The sequence below is a fragment of the Dendrobates tinctorius genome, unplaced genomic scaffold (genome assembly GCF_039654945.1).
Source record: "Dendrobates tinctorius isolate UK_male_01 unplaced genomic scaffold, ASM3965494v1 ptg000060l, whole genome shotgun sequence".
Classification (NCBI taxonomy): Eukaryota; Metazoa; Chordata; class Amphibia; order Anura; family Dendrobatidae; genus Dendrobates; species Dendrobates tinctorius.
The window spans coordinates 14,917,208-14,938,410 of record NW_027361728.1 but is presented as its reverse complement, the minus strand read 5'-3'; the positions used below and the strand labels follow the sequence as shown (position 1 = coordinate 14,938,410).

Here is a 21,203-nt window from a genome sequence, read left to right as displayed (position 1 = left end):
GCCTCTCTAAACTTCTAATTTTATACAAAGGTTTTTCCAGTATACACATGAATCAGGAAAAGTAATCTGTCAAGAGCTATACCACAGCACATAGTGCCTAAAGTTATGTAAGGAAGCATAGCAACATGATAAAATATTGTATTTCAGCTATTGATTTCTGCAACTTTCTTTTTTTCAGTGTATGCAACCATGTATGGGTGAGTGGGACGTCATGTCAAACCAATGCACGAGGAAATGTGAGGTAAAAATCAGTACATTATTTTGAATAATTTATGGTTCTACACAAAATGTTGATGTTATTGTTGGTGATGTGGTAAAAGTCAAAGTTTCATAGGTAACTTAAGGGATTATCAAGGACATTTCCTATGAGGCTAAGAACTTGATTGACAACCACCTGCTTGTTCTACCCAGCGATGACCTCTCCAGGCTCAGAGTGGTCACAGACGGCTCCCGCCACCAATTCTCCTATTTCCGGTGACGTCACATCGACAGAGCAGCTTTCTTTCTTCCACTCTGCTCTGTAAACTGGGCATTTCTGCCAATGTCTCACTTATTGACAGCCAGCTCCCTGCTGCCTAACTGCGGGGAATCTGCTGTTAATCAAAATGATGTTGAAAGTGACACCCTGCTGAAAGAGCAGACCGCAGTAGCATTGTTGATGTGAGATGAAAAGAAGCAGCAGAATTGACGCCTGAGCAGGCAGAAAAGGGAGGTGGTGATCAACTAAATGCCTGTAAGTTATTAGTCCCATAACAAAAAACAATTAAAGTCCTTAATAAAACCCTGTAATATTAAAACTAGTATTATCCATGTGCATATAATGGCTAGGGTAATAAATACCATGTTTTCAATAGCTCTCAGTGACTTCAAGTAACAAGTTGGCCTTATCTCTGGCCTTTTCTTCGCATGGGTTGGGAGTCACCAGCTCAAAAGCAATTTGAATTGCATCATTTCTGAAAAGTCCTTTTTGATACAAAAACTTAAACCTATTCCCAATGTTGAGGTTCAAATTTGTTGAGGGAACCTCTGTAAGTGCTCGTTCACATAAGCATCCAAGAGAATCAGATCACACTAAGCTGACTCAGAACAGAGTTTTATCTGTGTGTCATTTGCATAATTGATCTGATTCTCTACCATGAGAGACTCTATGGTCTTGTGACCATAGCCTAAATGTGGAGCTGCCCTTTAAATTATCTGCATAATGGGAAATATATTGAAAAGTAAATACTGACCAAAAAAAATAGTTTAATGATCATCTTTCAGCTGAAAGAACCGACTGAAATAAAGTTTAATGAGTTTGGTTCAAAATGTTGTCTGGATATATTTTTTTTTACAACTTATAGGTAAATAAAATTGGTAAAATGGATGGGGGTCTTAAATTATTGAAAGAATAGAATAAAAAATATTGGCATATATGACCAGATTCATGAAGGTGTTTATGCCAGAGGTCTGACTTTAAAAGAACCTTAAAAATTTGCTAACGTTTTTGCTACTTGAAAGTTGCACCAAAAAATTGCAACTTTAGCTTTTTCACACAAGTCCCAACCACCTTTGCAAAAATGGGTGAAGCATGGAAAGTATAGAGCGGGACTAAGCCCACTTGTCGGATTCGTGAAAATGTATTTTATGGCATAAATTTCATCAGAAATACTGTACACTCCAATCACTGACTGTAGTAACATCTCTCGAGTAGACACACAACACTTGTAAGATACCTCTAACAACCCTGCTGTTTTCACTGCATGGCCTCCCGTCCCCCACCTGCCTTACACACCAACTTACCCACTACTCCAGGCCATGCTGTGGGTTCTGTCTTCTGCCAGCTCCATGCTGTGTGCCTCTTGCCTTCTGCTTGCACTCTGCATGCTTCCTGGCTGTATGCATAGGGGGAAGGCGCCAGAACTCTCTGGTTCTTATGGAATCAGTGTGCACCTGCCTAATGTGTCCCTGGCCAATCACCAAGAGACCTCTAGTATTTATGGCAGCTCCACCCAGTGGAAGCTGTCTGAGCAGCGCCTTTACTAAGTTAGTATTCTGCTACTGAGTTGCTAGGTCCTGTCCTGTGTTTCGCCTTCTCTGGAGGCTTGATTCCTAGCTTTGCCTTGCACCTGTCTGTCTGCCCTCCAGAAGGCAGAATATCCTGGTCTCTGTGTCTTTGTTCTAGCCTTGTATTGTGCCTGTCTTCCCACCCTCCAAGAGGCAGACTATCCTGGTCTCTGTGTCTTTGTTCCTGTACCTTGTCTCGTACCATTACCTTGTCTAAACTCAGTCCTACCTGTTATGAATGAGTCACCGGAGGAGGAAAAAGCAAAAACACAAGCTAAGTCCAGAAATCCGGAGAGGTTGGTAACTAGCGGATTGCAGACCCCTGATCCTATTCACCACAACTAACGGTAGCCGTGGAGGGTTCCTACGGTGCCCTAGACCCCTCGTCACAGCCGGAGAGCTAAATAAGCCTAAAGAAAGAAAGGGGAAATCTAAACTGCCCCAGAGCAGACCCCAAAGCAATAGACAGCCCCCAACATGTATTGTCGGTGAAAAACAGATGAAAACGCAAACACAGACAGAAAGACAGGCTGAGCAAATGATGGGGCCCAACTAACTAGATAGGAAAGGACAGAAAAGATGCTGGCTGCAATCATGCAAAAAACCCTGCCAAAAATAATGTCCAACACGTCTGATAGAAAAGGCCCTGAAGTCACTAGACTTCAAAATCACTATATCAGCACTCAGGTATATTCTGAAGACAGAGCAAAGAGATCAACTGATCAGAGACAAAAATGGAGTTCAGCGCGTCCCAACCAGGGCAGGCTGAACACAAACACTAAGTGAACAGACAAAATCTCATGGAAAAATAGCAGAGCAAAAACTTAGCTTTTAGTAGACAGGAACTAAACTGGATGCCAGAGCTCAGAGCAGAAAGGATCACCAGCAAACCCTGCAGGGCGTCGGCTGCCTTATATCCACTCAGAAATTCCGGATGTCCAATCACACTCCACCTGTTCAGATGACAGGTTCTTCCCATCCAGATCAATTTCACTACCTCCTTTCACCAGCAGAGGGAGTTCATCAGACATCAGAGGTGAAGGAGAAAATGAACTCATAACAGTACCTTCCCCTTGAGGAGGGGTCACCGAACCCTCATCCACGCCACCAGGGCGATCAGGATGGGCCCGATGAAAAGCGCGAACCCATCTTTCGGCATGAATATCGGATGCAGAGACCCAAGAAATATCCTCCTGGCCATAACCCTTCCATTTAACCAAATACTGGAGTCTCTGTCTAGCCAGACGAGAGTCCAGTATCTTCTCAACCTCATATTCCACATTACCTTCAACCAATACAGGGTCAGGAGGTGCCACCACAGGAACTAATGGTTCAACAAACCTCTTTAACAGAGACTTATGAAACACGTTATGGATCTTGAATGTAACAGGAAGAGCCAATCGAAACGAGACTGGATTAAGAATCTCCAAAATCTTGTAAGGTCCAATAAATCTAGGTTTAAACTTTGGAGAAGCCACCTTCATAGAGATATTCTTTGATGACAACCAAACCATATCACCCACCTTAAACCGGGGACCAATGGTCCTATGCCTGTTGGAAAACCACTGGGCCTTTTCCTGGGAGAGAGACAACTTATCCACCACTTGGTCCCAGATCTGGTGCATTCTCTCCACCACAGTGTCAACACCTGGGCAGGCAGAAGACTCCACCTGCCCTGAAGAGGATCGAGGATGAAACCCAAAGTTACAAAAAAAAGGTGACATCAAAGTGGCAGAACTAGCTCTATTATTTAAAGCAAATTTGGCCAAGGGCAAAAATAAAACCCAATCATCCTGATCAGCAGAAATAAAACATCTCAAATACGACTTCAAAGTCTGGTTTGTTCTCTTCCGTCTGCCCATTGGTCTGAGGGTGAAACGCAGGGGAGAAGGACAACTGAATTCCCAGCTTGGAACAGAAAGTCCTCCAAAATCTAGAAACAAACTGAACTCCTCTGTCAGATACAATGTTTTCAGGAATTCCGTGCAAGCGAACCACCTGTTGCAAAAACAAGTCATTCTCTGAGAGACAGGCATATCAGAGATAAAATCCATTGAAATATGGGTCCATGGTCTCCTGGGCACCGGCAAAGGCATCAACAACCCACTCTAGCGAGAACAAGGTTTAGACCGGGAGCAATTCCCACAGGACTGCACAAAATTCCTGACATCATGAGACAAGGCGGGCCACCAAAAAGACTGACTCACCAAATCTCTAGTACCAAAAATACCTGGATGACCAGCCAATGCGGAGCAATGAACTTCAGACATTACACTCTTCCTCCACTGGTCAGGAACATACAATTTTCCAATGGGACAACGCTCAGGTTTGTCCTCCTGAAACTCTTCCAGAGCACGTCTCAAATCGGGCGAGATGGCAGAAAGAACTACCCCCTCACTTAAGATGGTAGCAGGCTTGGTCACAATAGGAGAATCAGTAAAGAAACTCCTAGAGAGGGCGTCTGCCTTGACATTCTTAGTGCCCAGAAGAAAAGAGACCACAAAATCAAAACGTGTGAAAAACAAGGCCCACCTAGCCTGTCTAGGATTCAAGCGTTTGGCCGACTCCAGGTAAATCAAATTCTTGTGGTCAGTAAGGCCCACGACTTGATGTTTAGCTCCCTCCAACAAATGTCTCCACTCCTCAAATGCCCACTTCATGGCTAACAGTTCCCGATTCCCCACATCATAGTTACGTTCGGATGGGGAGAACTTTCGGGAAAAGAAAGCACAGGGATTCATTTTAGATGTTACAGGATCTTTTTGGGACAAAACAGCTCCTGCACCAATCTCAGAAGCGTCGACCTCTACCTGAAACGGGAGTGAGACATCAGGTTGCCGCAAGACCGGAGCAGAAGTGAACCTTCGCTTCAGCTCCTGAAAGGAAGAAACAGCCTCCGGAGACCAATTCAGCACATCAGCACCCTTCTTAGTCAAATCAGTCAATGGTTTGGCAATACCAGAAAAATTAGCTATAAATTTACAATAAAAATTAGCAAAACCCAAAAACTTCTGGAGGGCCTTCAAAGAAGTGGGCTGAACCCAATCATAAATGGCCTGTACCTTGGCTGGGTCCATTTCAGTAGTTGACGGAGACCAAATAAATCCCAAAAATGAAATCCTCTGTACCCCAAAAAGGCATTTCGATCCCTTGACATACAGGGAATTCTCCCTCAAAATCCGGAACACAGTCCGAACATGTTCCATATGAGAGTCTCAATCCCTGGAAAAGATCAAAATATCATCCAGATAGATGATCAAAAATTTATCCACAAAGTCTCGGAAAATATCATTCATGAAGCACTGGAAGACAGAAGGGGCATTAGTGAGCCCAAAAGGCATCACCAGGTACTCAAAATGTCCCTCCGGAGTATTAAACGCCGTCTTCCATTCATCCCCATGCTTAATGCGAATAAGATTATACGCCCCCCTGAGGTCAAGCTTGGTAAACCAGCAAGCACCTTTAACTCTGGAGAATAGATCAGAAATCAGGGGTAACGGATACTGATATTTAACAGTAATTTTGTTGAGGGAATGATAGTCAATACAAGGCCTTAATGAACCATCTTTCTTGGCCACGAAAAAAAAAAAACCCAGCACCTAAAGCTGGAGTCACACATAGCGACTTACCAGCGATACCGACACCGATATCAAGGTGTCAGGATCGCTGGTAAGTCGCTATGTGATCGCTGGTGAGCTGTCACACAGACAGCTTCACCAGCGATCAGCACAGCGATGCCGAGCGCCCGGCATCGCTTGCCATCCCTGTAAAAAATAGAATTAAAATAAAAAATATTGTAATTCTCCCCTTCCGACGTCCCGCGCAGCATTCCTCTCTCCACGCTCCGGTCCCAGTGATCCTTTGCGAGAATGACTGCGAGAGTCACAGTCTCGCGGGAGCGCAAAGTCTCGCGGTCATTCGTGCAAAGGATCACTGGGAGCGGAGCGTGGAGAGAGGAATGCTGCGCTGGACGTCGGAAGGTGAGAATAACAATATTTTTCATTTTAATTCTATTTTTTACAGCTGATCGCTGGTCTCCCGCCTGTCACACGCAGCGATGCGTGCTGGCAAGCGGGAGACCAGCGACAAAAAATATGTCCAGAGGTTTCTTACAGCGATCAGCGATACCGGCAGGGGGGCCGCTCGCTGATCGCTGTCACACACAGCGATCTCGCTGGTAAGATCGCTGTTATGTCACAAAAGTTGTGACTCAGCAGCGATATCGCTAGCGAGATTGCTGTGTGTGACTCCCGCTTAAGGGTGAAAAGGATGGTCTAATATGACCCTTCTCCAACGACTCCTTAATATAGGATCGCATAGCCTCGTGCTCGGGTACAGATAAATTGAAAAGTCAACCCTTGGGAAATTTGCAATTTTCTGCAATTTTCTTGATGGTCTGGGGCGACCCGCATTACCACCTGGGTCCAAAACTGAGGTTTATTCTTCGCCAAAGGAGTAGAATCAATACCCCTCAAAGGGATAGGCGTCCGCAGAGGTGTCATAGGAAACCCACAACGTTTAGCAAAATCCAAGTCCATCAGGTTCAGAGCTGCTCCCGAATCCACAAAAGCCTTAGCGGAAAATGTGGACAGGGAGCAGATCAGAGTAATTGCCAGAAGAAACTTAGGTTGAACACCACCCACAGCAAATGTGTGTGCAAAATGTTTCTCTCGTTTAGGGCAGACAGAAATAATATGAGAGGCATCTCCACAAAAAAACACAGCTTATTACGCCTTCTGAACTCCTGACGTTGCGCCCTAGACAAAACTCTATCACATTGCATAGGTTCAGACATTTGTTCAACAGGTGGCAACACCTCTCGTGCAGTTTTGCGTTCACGCAAACGCAGATCAACCTGAATGGCTAATGACATAGAATCGTCAAGACCAGAGGGAGCAGGGAATCCCACCATATTATCTTTTACGGTTTCTGACAAACCCTTCCGAAAGAGAGCTGCCAAGGCACCATCATTCCAGGTAGTAAGGACCGCCCGCTTTCGGAATTTTTGACAGTACAACTTTGCAGAATCCTGACCCTGGCTCAATGCCAACAGGGCCTTTTCAGCCTGATCAATAGCATTAGGTTCATCATACAACAACCCCAAGGCTTGAAAGAATGCGTTCACATTAGTTAGAATAGGATCATCAGGTTTTAAAGAAAACGCCCAATCCTGGGGATCGCCGTGCAGCAAAGAGATGACAATTTTAATCTGCTGCGCGGAGCTCCCCGATGAGTTAGGCTTCAAGGCAAAAAATAATTTACAATTATTCTTAAAATTCAAAAATTTAGAGCGATCCCCAAAAAACACATCAGGAGTAGGGATCTTTGGTTCAGCAGCTTGTGAATGAGCAAGATAGGCGGAAATTCCCCGCACTTCAGCAGTGAGCTGCTCCACATGATCAGACAGTTGCTTAATCTCCATTGAGAAAAAATTCCCCCTATGGCCTCAGAGAAATAGAGGAAAAAATATACGCACAAAAAAAAAAATTCTGACCCTTTTTTTTTTTTTTTTACAACTCTTTCCTGCTATTGAATACCCTAGAATCTGCAGTATGGATGGTAATTCTGTTATGAATGAGTCACCGGAGGAGGAAAAAACAAAAACACAAGCTAAGTCCAGAAAACCGGAGAGGTTGGTAACTAGCGGATTGCAGACCCCTGTTCCTATTCACCACAACTAACAGTAGCCGTGGGGGGTTCCTACGGTGCCCTAGACCCCTCGTCACAGCCGGAGAGCTAAATAAGCCTAAAGAAAGAAAGGGGAAATCTAAACTGCCCCAGAGCAGACCCCAAAGCAATAGACAGCCCCCAACATGTATTGTCGGTGAAAAATAGATGAAAACACAAACACAGACAGAAAGACAGGCTGAGCAAATGATGGGGCCCAACTAACTAGATAGGAAAGGACAGAAAAGATGCTGGCTGCAATCACGCAAAAAACCCTGCCAAAAATAATGTCCAACACGTCTGATAGAAAAGGCCCTGAAGTCACTAGACTTCAAAATCACTATATCAGCACTCAGGTATATTCTGAAGACAGAGCAAAGAGATCAACTGATCAGAGACAAAAATGGAGTTCAGCCCATCCCAACCAGGGCAGGCTGAACACAAACACTAAGTGAACAGACAAAATCTCATGGAAAAATAGCAGAGCAAAAACTTAGCTTTTAGTAGACAGGAACTAAACTGGATGCCAGAGCTCAGAGCAGAAAGGATCACCAGCAAACCCTGCAGGGCGTCGGCTGCCTTATATCCACTCAGAAATTCCGGATGTCCGATCACACTCCACCTGTTCAGATGACAGGTTCTTCCCATCCAGATCAATTTCACTACCTCCTTTCACCAGCAGAGGGAGTTCATCAGACATCAGAGGTGAAGGAGAAAATGAACTCATAACACCTACCTCTGTCTCTCAGTCTCCTTGTCTGTGGCTCCTTTTCCTGCTTTGTCTTTCCTTGTGTCCTCTCCATCTGCCTGTGCTCCGCACTCTTGCAACTCTGCTTGTGCTCCACAGTCTTGCGGCTCTGCTTGTGCTCTGCACTCTTGCGACTCTGCTTGTGCTCCGCACTCTTACGGCTCTGCCTGTGCTACGCACTCTTGCGTGTTATGAGTTCATTTTCCCCTTCACCATTGAGGTCTGATGAACTCCCTCTTCTGGTGAAGGAAGGCAGTGAGGCTGATTACCAAACACCTGAGCTGGTAGAGGATGACTGGGTGACGGGAATTGCTGACTGGATATAAGGCAGCCGACGCCTTTCTGCCTCGCTGGTGATTTCTCTGAGGGATTCTAGGAGACCAGTCTGATTCCTGCTCCTCCAAAGCTAAGTTTTCTGCCTTGCTGTTTGCATTTGTGTTTTGGTTTTATTTTGCCTTGCTTTTCTGGATTCTGCCATTCCCTGCTGGGGTGAGCTGTATTCCTTTGTGTCTTTTTGCTCTGTCTTCAGAAAATACCTGAGTACTGACATAATCTTTTTGAAGCCTAGCGTCTTCAGGGCCTTTTTCCCTGTCAGTCTGTTGGCTCTTGTTTTGATAGGGTTTTTGGTGGATTGCAGACAGCAGCTTTTCTATCCTGTCCTATCTAGTTAGCTTGGGCCCCATCATTTGCTCAGTCTATCTTTCTATCTGTGTTAGTGTTTTTTTCTTCTTGCTTCACCATCATTATATGTTGGGGGCTGCCTATTGCTTTGGGGTCTGCTCTGGGGCAGTTTAGATTTCCCTTTCTGTCTTTAGGCTATGTAGTTCTCCGGCTATGATCGAGGGGTCTAGGGCACCGTAGGAACCCCCCACGGCTACTGCCAGTTGTTGTTGATAGGTTCAGGGGTCTGCAATCCGATAGCTGCCAACTTCTCTGGTTTTCTGGACTTAGCTAGCATTTTTGTTTTTGCCTCCTACGGTGACTCATTCATAACACTTGCGGCTCTGCCTGTGCTACGCATTCTTGTGGCTCTGCCTGTGCTACGCACTCCTGCGGCTGTGCCTGTGCTCCGCACACTTGCCGTTCTGCCTGTGCTCCGCACTCTTGCGGTTCTGCCTGTGCTCTGCACTCCTGTGGTTCTGCCTGTGCCCCACTTCTGCTGCTGTGGAACCTCTTGCTGCAAACTGCAGCTCCTCTCCGCAGTCTTGCGGTTCTTCTCCAGTGTGAACAGGTCCAAACCTGTTTCCTCTTACCTGTCCATATTTCCATCCTACCTGTACCAGTTCCTACACTTCCTGTGATTCCATACACCACTCCTCCTTGCCTGTGTCCTTGTGCCTTTGAGTTAGTCCCTGCCCCTGTGTCTCAGCCCTGCCCGCCTGCCAGTGTCTCAGCCCTGCCCGCCTGCCAGTGTCTCAGCCGTGCCCGCCTGCCTGTGTCTCAGCCATGCCCGCCTGCCTGTGTCTCAGCTGTGCCTGCCTGCCTGTGTCTCAGCCGAGCCTGCCTTCCTGTGTCTCAGCTGTGCCCACATGCCTGTGTCTCAGCCGTGCTCATCTGCCAGTCGTGCCTGCCGCCCGCACCTGTCCTAGTGTTCCGTCTCCCCAAGTGGGATCAGCAGTTACAGCCAGACACCATCCTAGAGTGGCACCTGGCAGCTACCTGCCTGACCTCACCATCAGAGGCTCCAGTGAACACCAAGGTAGCTGTACTAGTCACTCCCCTTCCAGGGTAGTCTGGTTTGTGGCACAGTGGGGTCACAACCCCCTGGCTCATGCCCACCAGTCAGGGCGTGAGTGTGACAATACCAGTTTAGAAAATGAGGAAAAAGAGGGTAAAGGGAAAAAAAAATTTCAGCTCACCACTCTCAACAGAAGTCCTCAGAATGCAGTACTTGCAAGACGTTAGTCTCAGCAGGATTACAAAGTACTCATGGAGAAGCCTTGATCAGAGGTGTTGTCCAAGCAGGAAAAAAAGAGGGAAATGATCTCAGCATGAAGACTTGGGTAAAATTCCAATTTATTGAATCACATAATTAAAAAACCACAGAATTCATGGAATAACATCTCATAGATGGGGTTCCAGATACAAGCAGCAACCAACGTGTTTCAATACATAAGGGTCTTAATCATGGATTAATCATGGATCCAACTCTGCTGGACACTCCAGGCCCGATGAATCCGGTCGAGGTGCCAACTCCTGAAACCGCTCCCACTGTGAATGAGAAACAGCATCAGCAATGGGATTAATCACTACCGACCTGAGTTTAGACACAATCCATAAATTAAATGTCAATCCCCAAACGACCAAGTGCTGCAACATTTTTACCACTGCCGAAGTCGCTGCAGATGAAGAGTTTATGGCCGTCACCAGCCCCAGGTGCTCGCATGGAAAATAAATATTTTTATTTTTTACCTTTTCACCCTGCACAGACAATGCCACAAGAATAGGAATTAAATGAAACAATATCTGGTTTGCTAATAAACCCTGTTCAAGCCAAACGCGAGGCCATTCCACCACTAACCAGCTACCATGAACATACAGACAAAACCCACGTTTTTCATCAGTATTGATAAGGAAACTCAAGGTTTCCACGTCCCCCACCAGCTGAATCCAAATAGATCTACTGTTGTATTCCTCTAAAAAGAGTGACCACACCTTCAAGTCTTCCCGCAATTCCTTTTTCAATCTAATAAAATGTACAGGAGATTTCACGCACACTGTCGCCAAAGATAACTGCCGACAAAAAGCTCGACCCATCAGCATTATACTACAAGCAAAATTCAGCTTGCTCAACAAAGATTGTAAATCCCACAATGTTATTTTACAAGAACCACCCACTTTCCTCACCTCATACCTTATAGCAATCACCTTGTCCTCAGGTAATCTACACTCTATTGCCATAGCGTTGATCTCTATTCCCAAAAAACTCAACGGAGTTACCGGCCCCACTGTCTTCTCTGCTGCCAATGGGACCCCAAATCTTCTTGCCACCCTCTCCATCATATGCAATAACAATGAACAATCAGAGGCCTGAGCCAGGCCAATAAACAAAAAAAAATCATTGAGCTAATGAATACAAGAATTTGTACCAGACACATTCTTAACAACACATTCCAGAAAAGTACTAAACGTTTCAAAATAAGCGCACAAAAGTGAGCAACTCAAAAAACAGCCCAACAATTGCATGCTATGAGGGTGCACCGGTAACAAACGAAATGCCGCTTCAATGTCCGTTTTTGCTAGCAACGCCCCTTTTACCACACAACCGCACCCAATGCAAAGCCGCATCGAACGATGTGTACAAAAACAAACACAACTGAGGACGATCCTGTCATTCACAGACGACCCTTTAGAAAAAGATAAATGATGAATAAGCCTGAATTTACTGGTCTCTTTCTTTGGAACCACCCAAAGCGGTGATACCCTCAAATTATTAAGGGGAGCCTCTGCAAACGGACCAGCCATCCTGCCCAAAGCAACCTCTTTCTGTAACTTATCAGAAACCCCATCCGGAAACTGCAAATCCGACTTCAAATTTTTTGTGGATAACTAAATTTCTTGCTCAACAAACGGGATTTTAAAACCATCCCTAAAACTATCTCTTAACAGAACTGCCGCCGCTGCATCAGGATACCTATTTAGAAATCCCTCCATCGCTTCCAGCTGTACTGGCGTCACCCCTTTTTTCAATGGTATCACTCTCTTTCTGTCTGCCCCCTTTAAAACAGTTTGCTGCTCCATGTGTGCCCCCACATGTTGAACGCTCATGTTTAAATTTACAAGTGTTCCCGAATTTGCACATACCCTCATTAAATGAGAAACACACTCCTCTCTGCATTGCCACCAAGTGTCCTGACTACACCAAACCCCCAGTGCCCCCTGGAAATGGTTGACTACCTGGCCCCAAGCTAGACAGAACTATCACCCTCATCCACAAAGCTATATCCTTATGATCCCAGCTTACTGGACCGAACCGCCTTCTGCTGGCGAAACTGCTCGTCAAATTTTAACCAGCCCTGAGCACCATATACCCTATAAGCCTCGACTATCACGTCCATGTAGCAAAAAAGGTCAGAACAGCTTTTAGGAGCCTTTTCCCCCACCACACTAGCCAAAATGGCAAACGCTTGTAACCAATTAGAGAAGGTTCTAGGAATTACACGATACCTTCTCTTTTCTTCGTCCTCCCTCTTAGAATCCTCCCTCCTTACCCTATCTAAATTAAAAAGCTCTAGCGGCAATAAGGAAAATATTTCAGTATATTCCCCTTTCCATATCTTCTCCCTCACTTCCTGCTTAGAATAAGCCCCCAGTGGTCTCTCAAAACATACATACACCTCTCCCTTCCCTGCATCATCCAAGCATATCAAGTCCTCCTTCTCTTTTTCTCCATTTGTACCCACAACCAGGCCTAAACCCACCGAGTCGCCCACTGGTGTAATAGCCCTTGATGCACAACCACTCACCCGCGAAGAAGCTGAAGTACTTGCCCCTGTACTCGGATCGCCATAACTACCAGAAACTCCCGGTGTACCCCCAGACCCCAACACCACCCTAGAATTCCCCAGCCATGCGACTGATGGTGACACTCCTCCCTGCAACCCCTATAACATAGCTAGATCTCTCAGGCCATGCAAAATGAAACCCACACCCCTGCTAACTCCCCCAGAAAGCCCATTGTGACTCCTAATCTCAGGGGAAGCTAACCAAGGGTTAAAAGGAAAGAAATTATCACTCCTACCCAGCTGCCTGGGAGCTGTGAACCCAGCAGCCAAAGATCCGGAATCCTGTAGAGGTTGTCCTGATCCCATCCTGTGCCGATCTAGAGTTGATCCTGCAGCTCCTGGGTCTCCCTGTCCCACAGACTGCCGACTACCCTCATAGGCCACACCGACCATCTGAGCAGGGACCCTTGGAGCTGCTGCTGCTGATGTGCTGGGTGTAAGGCCAGCATCCTGCTGCCCGTAGGGAGATGTGCCTCCAATGCCCTGTGAGATGTCCACCAATCCGCTGAACGAGGCAACCAACTGCTACGCTATCAGACCACAAGGGCCCGCACTGCCCTGCCTGCCACCATCCTGGGCGGCCGCCGGCAACGCACTGCTAGCAGGGCTGGCTGCCTGCCACCCGCGATGCTCCCACCGCTGATGGGCCATCAGGTAAGGCCCCCGTCTCCTCGATTCTCTGGACCTCCTCCGTTGAGCAGGCCCTGCTGCAGCGCAGGCACCCACTGCTCCTGCTCAGGGCATCCCCTGCTGTGCTGCTTCTGACGAGAGGGAAGATGACTCCTCCCCCTGCTGTAGGCTTTGTGACACAAGGCCACTGGCCTGTGGCCTGCGCCCATCACCGGATGGTCCCCAGAGGGGGTCTTGGTTTGGCGCTGGACCTGAGGGGGGACCTTAGGACTTAACGCCCGGAAATCCTAGACCTCCGCGGCTGGCTCCGGCCACTGTCCCCTTCAGCGAGCCGTTGACCGATGCCTGCAGCCATTCCATGCCCTGGGTGCCTGCCGTGTCCTTCAGCCGTTGCAGCAAGGCCACCACATCCATCTTCACAGGTATCCTGCAGCTTCATACTTTAACAGGGGGTACCTAAAATGGTTCAGCAGGTTAAGATGGGTGACATTTTATACTGGGTCCTTAACCCCACCTCTGACCCCTCCTCCTGAGTCATGACCTAATCTCCGGACCTCCCATCACAGTCTATTAAACCTTAATCTATCTATAGCCCTGCCAGCTCACTACATTCCCACGTTACCCAGTCATGTCGGCCTCCCCTTAAGGCCAGGGGCCCAGTACGGCCTCTCTTGACAACAATTTTCTTCTAAAAATATAGAATTTTCTGAAAAACTGAATTTAAAACATAGCACATCTTTTTTTGGAGAATATTGGTATCTAGAATGTATGAAGTACGCTATTAAAAATGACGTGTAAAAAAATTCAATTAATATATTGAAAAAAAATAAAATATGATGCACTACCTTAATAACAAATCCATTCAGAGCTATGTCTAAAGCATGCTTAGATATCTGACCAGTAATATATTTTTCTGTCTTCCACAGAAGAGACATGAGTGTATAGCCAGCTGTGAGTTTCTGAAATCTCTGCAAGTGATGAAGCAAGGCCGCTGTCTTCCACCGCACAGAGCATCTGGGTTTGCAGCTGCCTGCCTGCTGAGCTGCACTGCAGACACGGACTGTTCTGGCTCGAAGAAGTGTTGTGCTAATGGATGTGGATTCACCTGTCAAATGCCAGTCAATATGTTCAAAGGTATAATGCAGAAATCTACTATGGGCAGATTTTACATAGCATTGGTAAACATGAGATGCAGGTGGTGTCGGCTCCAAGTTTATCCGGGCACATGGGCCCCTCTTCACATTTGATTTTTCCCACTTGACTTTCCTGAACAATAATTTTTAATTTTTGGTGGATAGAGTTGCATCTGTGGTGCCCTACGTCTTTATCGCCACAAAAGGGTTAAATATGCATGCGTTTTGTAAGCAATGGGAGTTATGCTTTCTCTGCTAGAGACCACAACACACACACAATTTACCTCACTCCCTTACTTGTCTGAAGCTTAGAGCTTTGCAGACATACCTTAACTTGGAGGGGGAGGAGTCGGGGGTTGTTGTTTTCATTGAAGAAGAAGGTGGAAGAGAGAATGGAGAACGCTCATGGAAGCCATGACATGCGCTTCCTCCTGGAGCAAAGCTAAGAAGAATCAGGGAGTCAGCCCCTAGGCCATCCATGCTTTCAGAACAGGGTGGTAAGCTGAGAGACTGTGTGAGTTTCTACAACCAACAGCAGAGTGTTTTCCCCCGGAAAGACTACAGCAAACTTGGATCAGTGAAGGATTGTGCAAGAAGAAATTTGAGTGTCACGGATCCAAGCTACAAGTTGCCAGAGGAGGAATACACAGTGAGTAGTGGCTATACTGGAATTTCTAGACTCTGGGAAGCCTTGGTCCCAGTAGGGATTAGAATAGCAGAAAGCTTACACCGAGTAACAGCAGAGTGAAGGATCACTCCCATTCTGCAGAGCAGACTGTAACCTGGTCAGAGTTGTAATATCTCCTCTGAACTGCACCTGACCAACAGTAAATAATAAAGTGACTTTCCTTGTCTCCTACCTTATTACTCCGTGCCTTCTACTTCCATCTCAATCTCTTGGGGTCAGCCCTGGTTGGAGAGGGTTAAACATCTGCACTGCCATCACCATCTACTCCCCCAGGGATCATCTTCAGTGCTGGCTATACTACAGTCGAACACTCCAACTGGCATCACGAATCACTACATAAACCTTATCCCTAATCAATTCTCCCCATTTACATGGCCTCCTGGGGCTGTAGTGTCGGTGGTGGGGTGCCGAGCTGGGGGGGGTGGTCCTACTTTTATACCGCGCAGAGATGACAACAGAGACACGATGGAGGCAGATTCTGGGTGCAACAGGTCCAAGTTTATTTCTTCACTTGCCGTCCGACTGACGGCACACCTCGCGGCCCTCCGTTTCCAGAGCCGCTTCTCACACCGTACACTGGAGACGTGTCTGCACACACCGTCCCCTCCTTTACTGTCGACGCTCCTGACAGTTCCGTCACTGTGGCCGCCTTAGGCCCATTAACCAACAGCGCTTCTACTGCTCAGTCGTCGTGTCACATACGGTGTCTTACACCCAGTACCTCGTCTCAACTGCGGTCCTTTCCTGTCAGGACCACCCCCCTGACGTCCTCTCTCCTCAGTCCCCCTGGTCTGGATTCTCCTCAGAGTGCACAGACTGTCGTAGTCCTCCTGTCACTTGAGCTCCCCCTGGGGACTGGAACTTTCTGGAACCCTCCCTCAGTATTTATAACTCCCCCGGTTCCTTGAAACTGTCACTCTAACTGTCACCACGCCCCCCATGACCAACGGTTTCTAAAGCCCTAAGCTGCTGTAAAGTCCTTTGCTCACACTCCACCCTGCCATCTAATGGTCATCCCAAGGTACTGCACGTCCACTACACTTTCCTAGTTGTTTCCCCACTGTAATCACTGACTCCTACCTACACTGTGCAAACCTATCTTTCTTCACTCTGACTAGTCCGTCCGTCCGTCAGGTCACCTTCCCTACAGGGCCACGGACCGGGTCACTGCCACTGTGACACATCCCTTTAAGACGACCGGCCCGGTACGAAGAATCCCACGGCCTCTGGGGCACATCACATCAATGCTTGTTTCTTTGTGGTATGAGCTGTAGTTTTTATCACTACCACTTTGGGCGCCAAATTACCTATTTTAATTCTATTTTAAAACAGCGATTAGGGCATTTCGATTTTCTCCCCCTTTCAACGTTTTCCTTACAGGATTCATTTTGTATAAATTTTGATATTTTATTAGTTTGGAAAATGAAACACACAGTGATGCCAAACATGTAAATGTTTTTGGATTTTATTTATACTTTGGAAATAAGAGATGATATGAATCTTTTTTTTAATTTTTGAAATATATATTTTTCACATTTTTGTACTTAACAAGTAATGCTGGAAGCAGATATTCTGGAATGTTATTCTCATGAATATTCTCTGTGTTACAGGTGTCCCCTTAAAACCTCATACTGAATTTACAATTAATGAGTACTTAAACAGAACTATGAAGGTGACTTGGAAATCTAGATTTAACATCTCTGCGGAGCCAGTTTTATATATCCTGCAAAGAAGATGGAATTATGGCATTCATCCTAGTGAAGATCAGTCCACACAATGGCAGACAATAACTGTGGTCAGTACACCATGCATAGAACATCTCAGAAAAGTCTAAATCAACCCAAAATATTGATGTTGTTTGACAGGCTCCTTACATAAAAGAGCAGTACTGAAATGGATGGATTTCATTTTTTGATTACCAATATCACTTATCTCAGTGGCTCAGCTGATAGAGACAGCACGAGCCGCAAAGCTTAGTAATTTTCTGCAGCAGTGATGCAGCTAGAAAACTAAAGCTAACTACATTACTGCATAACTATACTAGTTTCCTTAATATTGCGTTGATCCAGGGAGCTAGTCTGATTGCCGTATGTGGATTCGGGAAGGAATTCTTTTCCCCAATGTGAAGCTTACTGTTTGCCACATGGGTTTTTTTTGCCTTCCTCTGGATCAACATGTTAGGGCAAGTTAGGATAGGATATGGGTTGAACTAGATGGACTTAAAGTCTTCCTTAAACCTTAATAACTATATTACTATGTTACATCATGGTTATTTCTCCAGTTTTCTGGAGTAATTTGCACCTTATTCTCTATATGATTTTGCTCATCCACATGTTTTTTGCCAGATTTATGAAGTGCAACTTTTCCCAAATATTTTTGCGCATTTCACTCCAGTCTCTGTCTGGAGTAAGGCTTCTGACTGAGTTACCAATTTGCTGCATTTTTAGACAATCACGTAAACTTTAAAGGGTTTAAGACTTTAGATGCTTAAAAGAAACAAAAAAAGAGTTAAAGACAAAAAAAAAATCAACATTTTTATTTTGTGCCAAATTCATGAGCTGTGTGCACCATTTTGAAGAATTTGGTACAAAAACAGTGAATACCAAAAACAAGAAAATTGACTTTCGACAAATCATTTACATTAACAAATGGTGAATCGGGCCCTGAGATTGGATCAGAGTCAGAGATCCAGAGCTAAACCTGAAGATGGGCGAGTATCAGCTCTGTTTCTTATGTTACTTATAAAAGCACTGTGAGTCCACTTTTTTAAATTGGAAAAACCCTTAAATAAAAGGCATGAGTAAAATGGAAGACCTGTGGATATTAAAGGCTATAAGCTATTAAGTCCTGTCATCATTAATCCCTTCAGCTTTGATGTATCTCTATACAGAAGCTGTGGAGATGAGTGAAGAAAGGATGGTTTGTCCTTTTCTCCCCTGTGTGCTGCTGTCTGCTAAAGATTGGTCAACCTCATACAGGGGAAAAAGCACATGCCCCCAGAGACAAATTTCTGGCAACATCCAGTACGATTTATCATAAATTATAACCTAAAGTTTACAATCTAATATCTCAGCAAAGAAAAGTGAAAAATAATAAATAAAACTAATGTTTTTCTTAGATCTGTAGCAATTTTTCCATGATGTAGCCAGTTCAACATGCTCAAACTGGTGAAATGTCTTCTTTGAATGACTAAGTGCCTTTTATTTTGCTACAGTCAAACTTAAATCGAAGTTGACAGCAGGAACAACACCTATAATCTAGTAAAATAGCTACATTTGTCTTTAAAAATAGATTGTCCCATTTTGTGGGACAAGTTTACGGTATATTGCGATCCTTACTTTATGAATTTTTCTTTTGTCACATATTCAATTGTCCTGACTAGTCAACAAGGTGTGACCACTATGGGTCCAGTCCGGCCCCATCTGCCAATAGCATGCTTTCTTGCCCCAACATTCTCCTTCTGGAACTTTGAATTTCATGGCAGCTTGTGAATAACACGACTTTGCACATGGGCAGTAGGTCTTTGTCTACAGAGGGAGAAATAAGTATTTGATACAATGCCAATTTTGCACGTTTTACCACCTACAAAGAATGGAGAGGTTTGTAATTTTTATTGTGGGTACACTTCAACTGTGAGAAATAGAATCTTTAAAAAATCCAGAAAATTGCATTATATGATTTTTACATAATAAACTTGCATTTCGATGCATGAAATAAGTATTTGATCAACTACCAACCAGCAAGAATGCCTCCTACTCTGCACTAAAAATTAATTTAAATATGCTACAAAAGAAGTTTCATAATGTGAGCAGGGCCGGCCCGAACGTATAGGCGAACTAGGCGGCCGCCTAGGGCGCCGACCCAAAGGGGGCGCCAGAGAAAAAAACAGAAAAAATTATAAAAAATCTTTTCAAAAGGCAAAAAGTTTTAGGGATGGAAAGAAAAGTGTACATAAATTTTTTTACCATAAATTTAAAAGAAAAACCGTTGAGCTTCAATTTACGCATGGAAAGGAGGCGCTAAACTACGGACGTGAGTCGTTTGCATCGTCTGCTGACAGGTGTTTGATCCTGCACGTTTATTTTGCTCCTAAGTTTTCAAATGTTGGCAAAGCAAGCAAACAACCAAAAATGCACACTTAGCACACACTACACTAAGGGGGCGCCCGAGAGAAAAAAATACGTATACTTAACCCTCCGTCTTCTCAGAAGATTAAAGAGTTAGGAGAGAGTTAATTAATCATTGTTGTTGTGGTTTATTTTGCTCCTAAATTTATATCCCAAGTTTTCATCTACTGCCAAGAATAGTAGGGGCGCAACAAAATAGTTTCGCCTAGGGTGCCGTAATCTCTTGGGCCGGCCCTGAATGTGAGTATCACTATTTAAGGTTGTGTGTAATCAATTTTTAAAGACAGATGCAGCCATGTAATCAGATTACAGGTGTCGATCCTGCTGTCAGGATCCTTTTAAATTTTTATGATTAATAGGAAGCTACCTTTTTCTTATGTTATACATTATTTACCAATAGAACCCATTTCTGTTAAAGCTATGTTGTGGCATAAGTTCCAATGTATAACTTACAAATCTAGTAAACTTTTTAGGTTCACAAAGCTTTTTTTTACATCATATTTCAAATAGAGGCACCAAATGGAGTAATGCAGACCTGAAGGGGCAATGTGTAACCCATGAAGAGTCTGAGTCTGGGAAATCATCTGTATCTACTTTAGCAAAGGGGAATGATGTCACTTTTATTTTGAGTCATGCAATTTTCTATCTAGAGAATAAATGTAATGTGATTACAGATTCTAAACTTTACTGAAACAAAATTAAAAAAAAGCTAAAATTTTCTTTAAATCTGCAACAAATATAATTTCCTCCTTAATTCTTACTATACACATATGCCACTCCTTTCTTTTCTCAGACAGCAGCTCAGCATTTTATTATGGCTGATATAAGACCAGGCAGATGGTATCAGTTTCGGGTGGCTGCAGTTAATACGCACGGGACACAAGGTTTTACTATACCAAGTAAACACATCCATTCCACCAGGGGTAAGAACTATGGATGCGTCTGTGTTCTAAATGTGTCTACTGTATCACTGTTTTCCATAATACGTAAACCCCAAAGTAACGCAGCGTCAGTAAAAGTAAATCTTTAACTCGCTCCACATCAGGACAAACTAACCTTCTGATTTAGTAACATTATTTCTACTTTTTTTCACAGTCCTGAAATCATACACGTTTATACCCTTTAGAGACCTCCTGTCACTAGGTGCATGGCGGCCAATATTAGTTATTTTTATTATATTTTATTAAAACTACCTTATGGTTCCAGAAGTATGGAGCTTTTTATTTTGTACTATTTATATTTCTTTACCGAGGGCAAGGGGGCATGGCTCATAGGGTAATAATGCAGAGCAGCCAACAGACACGCCCCAGAGGATCCTGTGCGCAATGTCCTCTTACTTAGAAGCAGAAAAGCTAGCTAATAAAAAATCTCTGGAACAATATGGAACATTTAGTGAAAAAATATAACCAAATCTTAATACTCGGGAGTATGAGGAATAAAATAGGAGCAAAAACTGTGCACTTTTGACCTGGTGAAAAGACCTCATTAAATAAGGCGAAATGATCCATTCCAATTACTATGCAGTAATTTATGAGATTTGCTGATGAATGAATTTCCATCATGATTTTGCATGGAGATTAGTATTTAGTTAAAAAAGACCACATTACGTGACGCATACATAGGAATCGCATGACCACTGGGAGACATAGCACCAACATT

At 44.6% G+C, this 21,203-nt stretch overlaps 1 protein-coding gene across 1 annotated transcript in view; it reads left to right on the top strand.

Annotated features, from left to right (window-relative positions):
• Positions 1 to 21,203, top strand: part of LOC141092731 (anosmin-1-like) — a 137,975-nt gene that overhangs the window by 45,894 nt on the left and 70,878 nt on the right. The window contains exons 3-6 of the mRNA XM_073579123.1: positions 179 to 241; positions 14,523 to 14,730; positions 17,028 to 17,212; positions 20,338 to 20,467. Of these exons, the coding sequence (XP_073435224.1) occupies positions 179 to 241; positions 14,523 to 14,730; positions 17,028 to 17,212; positions 20,338 to 20,467 (586 nt within the window). The remainder of the gene's footprint in view (positions 1 to 178; positions 242 to 14,522; positions 14,731 to 17,027; positions 17,213 to 20,337; positions 20,468 to 21,203) is intronic.